The following is a 12,831-nucleotide window of genomic DNA, read 5'->3' as shown; positions in this document are numbered from 1 at the left end:
GAATCCTTTTCAAGTGGAGGAGGACTCCATCTTGATGGAGAACAAGGATTCTTTCCCTGAAATCTAGCGTGTAGCCATACGATAAAATAATAAGGCTCTGAGGATCTTAAAAAATTGTCTTAAATGTATATTTTTTTGTGAGAGGCAGTGTGTGAGCAGGGGAGGGACAGAGAGGGAGACACAGAATCCGAAGCAGGCTCCAGGCTCCGAGCTGTCAGTGCAGAGCCTGATGCGGGGCTCGAACCCACGAGCTGTGAGATCATGACCTGAGCTGAAGTTGGTCGCCCAACTGACTGAGCCACCCAGGCACCCCTCTGAGTATTTATTTTCAACCAGAAGTTGCTTTGACTGTTACAACCAAGAGACGTCCTATTACGTTTATATAGCCTGGTGTCTGGGCTCCTAATGCACATCCCCCATCTGATGTGGAGAGATGACCTTCTTTCCTCTCTTCTGAATTTCAGATGAGGAACCCAGCCATTCAGAATGACTTCAGCTACTACAGAAGGACGATAAGTCGCAACCGCATCAACAACATGCATGTGAGCCCCTGGGTCCCCTGGTCTGTGTGTGCCCATTCCCCATGTCTTCCTCTGATTTCTGCATCAGGCAGGGCACAGGGAGAAGCCAGCCCTCTTCTGTGATTCCCTTTACAGCAGACATCGTGTCAGGATTTTTGACCATCTGTTTATCAATTGCATATTCTCTTCTTACTTTCATCAGCTAGACATTGAGAATGAAGTCAATAATGAGATGGCCAATCGAATGTCCCTCTTCTACGCAGAAGCCACGCCAATGCTGAAAACCCTCAGCAACGCCACCATGCACTTTGTCTCCGAAGTGAGTGAAACTACGCACTGAGGTCCTTTTTTCTGAATTACACGTAAAAGCTGCTAGCAGGACTAACTTACTTCTGTGTCTCCCTCTTAGAACAAAACCCTGCCAATAGAGAACACCACAGACTGCCTCAGTACGATGACAAGTGTTTGTAAAGTCATGCTGGAAACACCGTAAGTTCCATCGGTGGTGGATTCACGGTCAGGGTTCACCTAGAGAGGGCCTGTTCGTATGTTGACGATTATGATGGTGACGACGATGGTAACATTTGGGTCAACACGTTAACATGGACATGTATATGATCTGAATTCATTTCACAAAGAACGCTGGATGCTAAGTGTAAGTCGCCCCAATTTGTAGTTGAAGAAGCTGAGGTCCAAATTGGTTCACTGACTTCCCAAATGCTGCATAGCTTGTTAGATGGCAGAACTGTGACTCAAATCAAAGATGCTGTGGAAGATGTGGAAGGGCCACGTGGAGGGTTGGCCTAAATGACTGGGTATTATTATGAGTATGTGGGAGAAAAGATTTGACAGAAGATTTAGAACAAAGGGTAGGAGCGGTAGGACTGCGGCAAGGGTGATAATGGAGATTTCTCTCCATCTGTCCTTCTCATTCTGTCCCTTCCCTTCCCTCTCTGTCTCTGTCTGTCTCTCTTAGTTTCTTTGTGCTTAAACTAGTTGCTAGATTTTAGAAATGGCCAAGGTCGTTAATGGTGAGGCAGCACAGTAATGAGGAAATACACACCCACAAGTCAGGGCTCCAGGTATCTCTTTAGCTACTTCTGTGTGCCGGCAGACCAGCGAAATGGCCTGTGTGGACCTCGGTTTCCTCCTCCGATGAAGTTCCCATAATGTCATCTGTGCTGTAGAGGGCTTGGGAGGGCCAAAGACATCAAAAGCACCTTATAAAATGTGATGCTCTGTTCAGATGTAAGATGGTGTTAATTTCAAATATTTCACTTATACCAAAGTTAAGACTTGTTCCAAGACAGAAATAGTAATCATCTTCATTGTGGGCCTAATTCATAATGAGAGAGATGTTAAGAAAGCCTCTAAAATTATCTTGAATTATCTGAATCATCAGGGACCCTGTCAAGGTAAGTGAACAAAATTCACACTCCACAAGTACTCCCGGCCCAGTGAATGGTACATAATTTCTTTTACGCATCTTTGCCAATCCAATTCAATCTGCAGCCTGTGTCTTAACAAAGGAAGTTACTCTGACTGGAGACATGATCGCTGCTCTGTAGCAATGAGCCTGATTCTTTCTCTCCATAATGAAGCCATTATTCTCTATAATCTTGGACAGCCAGAGGGACCTGCTATAAAATATTCAAGATTGATGGGTGGGGGGAGTGATGTACGTGATGAGCTGGCCCGCTGAAGGGCAGAAGAGAAGAGAATTTACTGCCCTCTAATTTACCTTATTTTCACACTGAATTGCTGATTGGATAGATTCAAGGAGAATGATCATCATGGGTTTCTTTAAGAGCGTATTAACCTGGTTGTTGCAGGTATGGGATTGCTCTCAAGAGATGATTGGAGGAGTCTAAAGTAGCCAGAAATGAACGTGCTCTGGCAAGAAGAAACACAGCTGCCATTTCTTCTCTCTTCCAGGGAGTACAGGAGTAGGTTTACAAGCGAAGAAACGCTGATGTTCTGCATGAGGGTGATGGTGGGAGTAATCATCCTCTATGACCACGTCCATCCCGTGGGAGCTTTCTGCAAGACATCCAAGATCGATGTAAGAATAGTTATGAACTCTGCTTTCTAAATAAGAGCTCGTGAGTGTTGCACAACAGGCCTTGCTTCTCTCTCTCTCTCTCTCCTCCGTTCCCTGTTGAGAGGGATCTCTCCCCAGGGGCAAGCCCCCTCATGGCAGCCGTCCTCATAGCAAGAAGCCCAATCTTTTTCATGTGCTTACAGCCAGACATCCGATCAAAAAGCACAGCAGGAGCACAGAGACACTAATCCCCTCAGCCGGTAGAGGAGCTGAGCAGATGAATAGTCACTTAGCTGCAAACTTCCCCTTCAACGTATCAGATGTGCCATATGAATATATTTTTATATGTTATAGGCATCTTAAAGTTAGCGGCATTGGGAGATACTGCATTGCAAGACATGGCAAGATATGGTCACATTTCAAACAGTATTCCAACTTCCTGTCCTGCCTCCCCCAACTGGTGGCTTCACCCAAATGCCATGCCTTTTCTTGTCATCGGGATATACTTGAGCCCTTTGCCCTGCCCAGAGTGCCGTCCCTTCTTTCTGATGTAGGGATTCTTTTAAGACACTCCACGAATGTCACCTCATCCAGGAGCACATCTCTTGTGCCCTGCATGCTCAGAACCTCCCTTCTCCTCTGGCCCCAGAGCACTTAGCATTCTGGATTTTCTGTCTGCAGCATCAACCCAATAGTGTATCTCATGTGTTAATATAAAGCCTTTTGGGGGCACCTGGGAGGCTCAGTCGGTTAAGCATCCAACTCTTGATTTCAGCTCAGGTCACGATCACATGTTCGTGAGTTTGAGCTCCACATCGAGCTCTGTGCTGACAGCACAGAGTCTGCTTGGGATTCTCTCTCCCCCTCTCTCTCTATCTCTCTTTCTCTCTCTCTTTACTTCCCTCCCCCACCAAATAAACAAACCAAAAAATACATATAAAGCCTTTTAAGGTCAGAATGGGACCTCTTGGTATTAACTTATTCTGACAATGCTAAGTTTGGGCAGCACACTCTGTTTTTACTCATCTGCACAGAGCAGCATCTCTGATGCTTTAGTGCTGCGCCAACAGAAAGTCTTCATGCCCAGAGGGACCACGAGTCAGAAGGATGTAAGGAAATTTATCAGTTAGAAATGCAACTTGGGTTACTCATTTTGCAGTTCTCGCCTCCTAGCACAGCTAGTCATGGGTCTTCATAGAGTATTATTTTTAGGGCAGTGATTTGTGTTTGCCAAGAAAAAAAGTGTTTAGTATAAAAAATAGGAAAATCTAGGAAATCAAAATACAGAACGTTAAATGTATCTGTAGTAACCTTACCACTGACCATTGTCGATATGGCAGCATATCTTCGTCCCTTCTTTTTATATGGATGTTTGTGTAGATGCATGTGTGTACCTAACAAATTAGCACCCTGCTATAAATGCTCTTTTAAAACATTTATTTGCATAACAGTATAGCATGTTTTTTTTTTCATACCAGTAAATATTTTTACTGTATTCTTTGTGAGGCTTTAACATTTTTTATACTATGGACTGAGTATAAATAACTCTTAATAACTCCATGAATATCATTTGAATGTGGATGGAGTTTATTACGTGGTAACTCACGGGACATTCTCATTTACCAGTGCCATTTGGTAACTTGTCACAGAGTCAAAAAATAAAAATATAATAGGTACAATTATGTCTTGTAACCCTAACCTTTAAATAGCTTGTCCTTGCTTGTCATTTACTGAGTCTGGTGAGGTCGTAAATATGATATAATGTTAAATCTAACCACACATAGTCTTCATGAAATGTATTTGTTCTTCGATCTCACTAAGAAAGCTTTGTTCCTACTGAAGTCTGCATGTTTCTCCGAGAAAGTTTCAGATTTACCTAACGCAACATGTGTTCAACATGGGCCATTTTCTTTGATGACATAAAGGAGCTCCTTCAGATGCCAGTCTGCTGCTAAGCCAGCAGCTACATGCACTGGGTTTATAAATCCTTAGGATATCATCAACTGTGAAAAGACAAGCATTTATTTGTGAAACCCTGAGATGCATATTGTTATATGCACTTACGAAGAAAATGCCCTGGAAACCCAGACGAGGGAGAAGCTGATTCCGCTTAGAGGAGAGACAGAGGGTGATGTTTGAGGTGGATCTTGGGAAAGGGGTAGAATTTTCCCAAGTAGAAAGAGGGAAGGAAGAGTACTTCCGGAGGAATGAATCATCAGAGAAAAGTCACTGAGGCCCAGAGGGGTTGGGTCATTGAGAGAACAGATGCTATCCTTGGGTTCCAGGAAGCCAGGCTGAAGTGAGGTGGTGTTTTCTGCTGATTTCCTTAGACTTCTGTAATAATCTGATAAGGAATCACTCCTTAATCCCAGTCTCCAGCCCAAAACTCACCAAGAATTCCAGACCCAACCTCCTCTGCACACCTGAAACATGGCCGGCACCAAATCAAAGACAATCCTTTCCCTTACAAACCTGCTTTTCTCCTGGGTTCCTGCCTCAGGTGTTTCATCATCTTCTGACCCGACATCTAAGCTGGAAACCAGGAATTGTCCCTTGGAGCCTGGAATTATTTTCTTTCCTCTTCTTTGCCCCCATATCTTATCAGTCACCGGGTCCCGTGGACTGGACGGACCTCGGATCCATACTCCTGCCTCACCATGATTCTCCATGTCACTGCTGCTCTCACGCTCGACAGCCTCAGGGGCTCTCACTGACCCTTCCATCCTTAGACTTGCATCCTTCTGATCCCTTCCTATATTGATGACATTGCTAGATTGTTTAACACCTGCCAGGGGTGTTTTCTACAGGCAAAGGCCTGCCAACTCCTTAACATGCTATTAAACTCTCACTGGATCTGGGCCCGACTACATCCCTGGTTGGGTCGTATTCACACCCAAGGCTTTATAATCAGGCTGAGACAGAACTAGAAATTCCCGAAGAGCAGCTACTGCTCTTCTCCCCTTTTCAAGTCATCATTACTCTTCAGGCATGTTTTACAAGAACACTTTTCACACTGCTGATGAGCTATTTCTCTCCCTTCTTCCACTAGACCATGAACTCCACTGGGAGAGGGACCAAGTCTGTGCATCTCTGAGCTTGATTCCATCCTTGCAAGTGACACATACCTGGCTTGTTTGTAGCCTACCCCCACCCTGCACCCGTGACAGACATCTCTGATTGCCCATGGCATTTCTTTCCTGATGAGCCTATATGTGACTCCCAAATGATTCTCAACCCTGTGCTTCTGGCTACCTCCATCAAGCTATCAGGGTCCATTAGGCCATAAGATAAAGCTTCCTACATACCAGAACCATACCCACAGAAAATATTTATAAGAAACTATTATAAAAGAGCTCCTTAGTCTTCCCAAATTTAATACAGAGTGTGAACATCTGAGTTGAAGATGAGTGATTGTATTTTTTGCAGGGAGACACTTCCTTTGTCAAAAAAAATTTTAGGCTATGCATAATGGAATGTGATCTCTATATATGTATCTTTCTTATACTTCCCAAATTATGAATAAATGATATTCCAAGGGCACACAAAAAAACCAAAAACTTGTGTAGGTCCACGCAGGTACTAAATATGCAAGAATGGAGGAACCCCAAGGAGCCTGCCTCCAGGCACGCACATTCTTAACCTGTGGCCTTCACCAGTCCTCCCCTGATCTAGTGAGGGAGGCAGATTGGTCTGGGTGCTTCAGTCTCCAAGGCTCCCTGATAAATGCCAGCCTACTATTAGGAACACAAAGAGGTGGTGGTTACTTCTAACTGGTGAAGGTCGTGAGGTGAGATGAGGCCTCCTGGTGTTGGTCTTTAGCTGTGTCCTTTAAAAAAAAAGAGAAAAAGAAAGCAAAAAAAAAAAAATTAAGTGTTTGCCAGTCCATCAGCTAAAGGAGGAAAAGCACCGTGGAAAGTGGGATGGCAGAAAAATAATCAGATTTGTCCTTCAGGCAGTCAGTCTGCACCGAGCAACCACTGAGAGGAATGCCCTGCATGTGGCTCTGGAGTACAAGCCAGGATCACGGCCTCACTGCCAGGATCATGGCCTCAATGCCAGGATCACGGCCTCAATGCCAAGATCGCGGCCTCAATGCCAGGGTCACAGCCTCAATGCCACACACGTGAAACGTTCAATGGCAGTAGAGTGTGAGAAGGGATACACAACTTCTAGAAGTGCCCAGAGGCGACCTCTCGCTAATGTGAGGGATTAGGAAGGTCTGCTGGTCGTTTCTGTGTGTGATTTCTCCAGGCAGAAGTAATGTGATCTGATTATGCACACATGGTTGTTTGAACAGATACTATCATGGACGCAATTGCTGTAGTATTAACAAAATGCGGTGCTTTCTCCTCCTAGATGAAAGGCTGCATAAAGGTTTTGAAGGAACAGGCCCCGGACAGTGTGGAGGGGCTGCTGAATGCCCTCAGGTGAGCCTCAACCCTGCGCCCCTTCCGAGAGACTGCGAATCTAGATGCTGTTAGGGACCCAGCACTGGAGCACCAGGCAGAACCTCGCGCATGTCTTCACACGTTTAATCTTTCCAACAACCAGCTGAAGTCAGCATCGTTTTTATCATAGCCTTTCTACAGAGGGAAGAAACTGAGATGTAGGGAAATCAGGTAACTTGCCAAAAGTCACCCGGCCGAACACCAAGCTAGAACCTAACCCTGGGTCTGTGTGTCCCCACGGGTCATGGGCCTAACTGTGGGCCGCCGCGCTGCCTTAGGGTAAGTGGGGACTCACCGGAAGAAGCTTCCCGAGTCTCACTCTCCCCTTCACCTGGCTGCGCGTGAGAACTGTGGTGGACTTTTGCAAACACTGAGGCAGAGTTTCCAACCCAGACCGAATGAATTCGAGTCTTCGGGGTGGGGACTCGGGCATCCACTCTGTGTTTGTTCTAAAGCTCCCTAGGAGCCTTGCATACACAGCTGTGAATGAAAACCCTGCTCTACCCTATCTTAATACCCAGTTTTTGGCAGCGGTGGCCCCTTTCAGCTTCTCCCTGCCAACCACTAATGCCCAAGCAGTCTCTCTCCCAAGGATACGTGTGCTTAATGCACTCTAGAGAAGGGATGCTTATTTTTTAGCTATGACACATCTACAGGAATCTGTGGGATCACACTACTGTGTAAATCATTCCTGTGCTGGATTGCAATCTGGAAGGTTTATGGTCCTTGCTGCCTTATTCATCTTTGATTTTCCCGAGTTCCACTCAGTGTTGTGCATGCAGTAAATGTTCAATAAGTGTAAGTGGGATGGATCAATAATCTTCTACCTACATACAACACTTACGTCTTATTCTCCACTCCTGAGCACGTTCATCATCACAACTCAGAGGGAAGGTGATCTGTTATCCCCATTTAATAAATGAAGAAACAGCCACACGTGAAATGAATGAAACTGAGGTTGATGTTATTTGGTGGAGTTGCTAGGTCATCATTCTTCAGAGCAGATGCAACATTAACACGGGAGCCTTCCAGATTCTGTGCGTGAACCAAGCGTTTCTCCACTGGTGCCCACTTCACAGCAGGAGGGCTTCCCATACACAGTGAGACTCTCACGTCTGATTTTTAAAAAAATTTTTTTTAATGTTTATATTTATTTTTGAGACACAGAGAGACAGAGCATGAGTGGGGGAGGGGCGGAGAGAGAGGGAGACACAGAATGAGAAGCAGGCTCCAGGCTCTGAGCCGTCAGCACAGAGCCCGACGTGGAGCTCGAACCCACGAACCGCGAGATCATGACCCGAGCCGAAGTCAGACACTTGACCGTCTGAGCCACCCAGGCGCCTCTGATGTTTTCTTATTTTTTTTAGCTTTCCAGCTTCATTGAATCAAGCAGGGTTTTGTGAAAAGCAGGGCAGTCGCCTCTGAGTGTTGGCATTTGTGGCTTCTGTAGATAGTGCAGTGAAGGAAAGGAGCACAGGCTTTTGGGACAGACTCATTTGGGTTCAAATCAGAAACCACGATGGTTCACAAATCACATGTTGTCAGAGCTGGGGTCTGAAATGGGTCATTTAAACCTCTCTGAATCTCAGTTTTCTCGTCGGTAAAGTGGAGGCAGTAACCTCTCCTGCAAAGTTAGTGAGTGAAATGAAAACTGACATGAAATGTCTAGGACATGGTCAAGGTTTGATTCCAATTTAATTCCCTTTTCTTCCCTTTTCATAAGCCATTCCTATACCAGTTTAATGTGAGGGTGCAGATGTGCTGCCTGGTTTTGTTTGTTGACCTGCGTTTGTGCCCTCTTGTGGTGGCAGTGAGCATAGGAGTCCCCAGGAAAGTAGAAAACCATAGACGTTGAAGTTTTGGGTAATGTTGCTAGCCGATCCATATGCTGAAATTTGTAACTCAGGGTTAGCCTAGATGGTTGAGATCCTGCACTCATTCACGTGACATCTACCTCCCCGGAAAATGGAATAGCTTATATCTTCCCCGTGTAATTCTTTGATTAGACAAAAGTCTACTTGTTGAATAAACCACAATAAAAAATTCCTTTGGAAAGAAGAATCAAATGTTAAGTCTGTCTGAGAATACTCTGGGCATTGAAGTGTGGTTAGTTGTCTAAGGCACAAGCCCCGGGTTGATTTATAAATATCAGTTGTGTCTCTCAAGGTCAAGATGGGCTGAGAGTCATCCCTGGCACTCTGGCAGGTGCTGTTTACACACTGACCCCCAGTGTTTTCTCTCCATCCAGGTTCACTACAAAGCACTTGAATGATGAATCGACTTCCAAACAGATTCGAGCAATGCTTCAGTAGAGCTCTGCTCAAAGAAGAGGATCTATGTACTGACCTCAGAAGATGTATATGTTTACATAATTTAATACAGATTGATGTTAATACTTGTGTATTTACATAACCGTTTCCTCCTTGTCACTGAAATACACGGACCTTAATTTGTATCCTGACTGACTCGACCCAGCAGAGCATAAATTTACTTGAGAGCCTTACCTTTGATGTCTAAAACAAAACCCCCTTCTCCAAAGTCAAAATTTGGAGATTTCGATCTTTACTACTGGAGTCCTTTAACTACACCTGTAACAATCTGAAATTCCTAATAGTTTGTGGTAGTGTTTTAAATCTAGATGTGTAATCTCTCTGGGAAGTATACTTATAGAAACACGAAGTATTTGATTTCCTGTGTCAGCTTGGCTACAAGAAACACAACTGTTATCCTGACAGAGGGAGAGAGGAATCTGAGAAAAGAAAAATGCATGTGAAGACACAGATTCAAGTGTTTCGAATTCAGCACGCCCCCTCTCTCTCCTCAGACTGCAGACCACATGTGCAGCTTTTTTGTTTGCACGTATTTATTCTGGATTTATATTCCTCTAACGTTCCCTTTTGATCCTTCAAGAGGAAAATCACCTGTGCTTGAATCAGTTTGTGAGAGAGAAGTGAGAATAGACAGATGTGCTGTCATAGCTGAGCTGTGAAAGTGGTTGTCTGGGAAGTGGGGGACGGGTTGGGAGGAAGGACACACAGGCAACAGGACAGTCACCTCTCCGCTTCAACCCTTTGGCTGTGAAACTGTAGTAATTTTGATGACATTCCAGTTGTCTGTGGGGTGCTGGGTACACAGTCCCTCCTAAAATGAGCCCTGTCCTCTGGGGACCATCCATATGGCAACAGAGGCCTAGGGTACTTCATTGATTACCAGGAAACTGGGGAATTCAGAGAGGGGAATCCCTGCATTTTCCAGTTCCCTAATATTTAAAAGGCAGCTCCTCCCTGACCACACTGCTGGCTGGTTGGAATGTTTAAACCTTTGGTCTGAGTATCTGGGTTGAGTCCTAGCCTTACTGATCCATGGTGTGAGCTTTGAAAATACACTTAAGCTCTGTGTCTCACTTTTCTCATCTATGAAATGGGCAATTAAAACAATCTCCAAGAGCCCTACAAGGCAATGAGCCAATAAAATGGCTGACTCTTACATGCTTCCTTAGTAAACAGAGGCCAGGAAGCATCACCCCATCTTGTCTTGATGATTGAATACATTTGAATATATGGCAAGGCCTAGAGTCATCCTTTCTGCAGATCAGAGCTTGGAATGGAATCTTAGAAATCTCCCGTCTCAACCTCCGGTACAGAAATGAGACAAGGCTGAAGTCAAAGAGGATCAACTCCATGTAGGACTAGAACCCAGGATACCTCACTCCTGAATCTTCCCCTGTTCACCATGTGGCCTATGCATACATACTATAAGATGAGACTGGACACTTTTAAATCAGCCTTAAGTCTGGTTTATATTATTATTTGCCTATTTCTGATAGAAGGAGAGAGTTGCCCAGTGATTGATAATCCCAGAAATTGGGCCTGGGTACATCAGGGTTTCATTCACCATGTTCCAAGGAGTAACTTGTAGACACAATTGATTTCCAGACTTTAGTGTCCAGATGGCATTCTCTTGAGTCTTCCAAAAAAAAAAAGGGAAACATACTTTTTTTAAATTTTATTTTATTTTTAACAATAACAACAAACCCAGTCAAGCGGCAGAAAAGATTCTCTGGTTTATATCTACATATCAGTCAACAGAGAGAGAAAAGACCTTTTTCCTTGGAGCTTTTCAAGCTGAACAAGTACAGCTGCCTAGATGGGGGGATTCTCTCATCAGAACAGAAATGCACTTAGATGGCCTTCACGACCTTTTCAAGCCTAGGGATTTTAATACCTTAGAGGAAGCCAGAAAATGGGGTAACAATGGATGAACAAATTCATTGATTATTCAGCTTAAGAAATCTTCTATTTGGCAGCCACGTGTTATCTTTGGGCAACAACTGTCAAGAATTATAGAGGCGCTCAATGTTTATCATCATGGAGTCCATTTTTTTTCCTTTATCGGGTGAGGAGCTTAAGTCTTGGAGAGAGGAAAGGACTTGCAGAGTAAATAGTTGAGCATATTTATAATTTTTAATTAGACTTTTTATCAAGTGGGACCAAACATATGGGAGGGGCTGCTGGCCTGCCCCAGTTTAGCCAGGCTGCCTTGTTTCAAAGCTAAGATTCACCCGTACATGGATTCTCAAAAGTCCAGGGCCTGAACTATTGCCTATGATTATCAGGAGGACAAGTTAATTGAATGTCTGTGATCACTAAGAGGTGATGGATCTCCGGTCCACTCCAGAGCTACTGTGGGAGACAAATTCTTTTAACAGACTGTCCTCCAGGCATTAGGAGTCCTTAAACAATCATGATTTTTTTTTGTGTGCTGCATGCACATGTGTTCAAGATCCATGGGGTGGTTTAGGGGAAAGTGCTAGCCACAGTATCCATGTCAATGTTCATTCTATTTCATATTTGATGTTTCATAGTTTTCAAGTAAACAGTGTTTGCCATTACTCAGATATTTATTTTTGGGCAGGCAACAGGTGAAAATTACATTTCTCGGATGCACTGCTGCTTTGGCATCATAACTATGTTCGCAGAAATTTTTCATCCATCACTAACAACTACTAATAGAAAGCAAGTGGCAGTGAGTGTTTTGAATTGTGGTAGCCCATTAGGGCTGCAGTATTGATTAACAACCAGAAAGAAAGTCTTGGATACTATCTCTTAACTGTTAGTTAATATCATGCTTCATCATTTGCTTCTACTCATCATCATTATATCAAGACATTAATGGTAAACTGAGGTTTTTATACATCATCACATTTAGGTTAAAAAAAAAAATATCATGCTTCCTCAAAAGAAAAAAGAAGCCTACCCAATCTTGGAATCCAACTGTGCAGCAGAATTCAGAGAATTCATATTCAATCTTGTACCCAAACAGCAACAAACTTTTTAAAAAAATATTAACGATAAAGAGTGGAATTTTATCCTAAAGAGACAAAAATTTTGGAACCCAATTTCCCCATTACATCTATCAAGGCTGTTGCATACACAAAGCTGTTTTAAAATTGTCATATGTTGTTTGCTAAAGTCATTGTGATTTTTTTTCGCCTGCTTTGCCTCTTTTTGTACAGAAGTTTTGAGTGTGAAATGAAAATTAAAGTTTGGTACATATATTTAAAAATATACCTCTATTTTTATGATGTTCAAGTTTGAGTGGGTAATAAGCACATGATCATAGATATTTGCTGAACATCTGTACTTGCTAAATACCTGCTTTGGGTACCAGCAAATCACACCATCTGCCTTTCGCCTTCATCATATACAACATAAAATAGTTACAATGTTCTGCTCTTGGTACCAGCTATATTTATTCATTTCAGCAAAGATCATTCATTATAAAAAAGACATAGAATAAACAGAGACACGATTGATATCTA

The 12,831-nt window shown here is 43.5% G+C and overlaps 1 protein-coding gene across 6 annotated transcripts in view; it reads left to right on the top strand.

Annotated features, from left to right (window-relative positions):
- The window catches only part of CYRIA (CYFIP related Rac1 interactor A), a 106,527-nt gene extending 93,948 nt beyond the window's left edge, over positions 1-12,579 (top strand). For all 6 annotated transcript variants that reach the window (XM_058682578.1, XM_058682581.1, XM_058682577.1 and 3 more), the window contains 6 exons: positions 465-542; positions 724-840; positions 931-1,010; positions 2,457-2,583; positions 6,919-6,989; positions 9,259-12,579. In XM_058682578.1, coding sequence (XP_058538561.1) covers positions 465-542; positions 724-840; positions 931-1,010; positions 2,457-2,583; positions 6,919-6,989; positions 9,259-9,322 — 537 coding nt within the window. In that variant the 3' untranslated portion in view covers positions 9,323-12,579. The remainder of the gene's footprint in view (positions 1-464; positions 543-723; positions 841-930; positions 1,011-2,456; positions 2,584-6,918; positions 6,990-9,258) is intronic.
- The last annotated feature ends 252 nt before the right edge of the window (positions 12,580-12,831 follow it).

This window comes from Neofelis nebulosa, chromosome 9, assembly GCF_028018385.1.
Source record: "Neofelis nebulosa isolate mNeoNeb1 chromosome 9, mNeoNeb1.pri, whole genome shotgun sequence".
In the NCBI taxonomy this organism is placed as follows: domain Eukaryota; kingdom Metazoa; phylum Chordata; class Mammalia; order Carnivora; family Felidae; genus Neofelis; species Neofelis nebulosa.
Note: the sequence above shows the minus strand (reverse complement) of the source record. Positions and strands in the feature narration are given on the sequence as shown.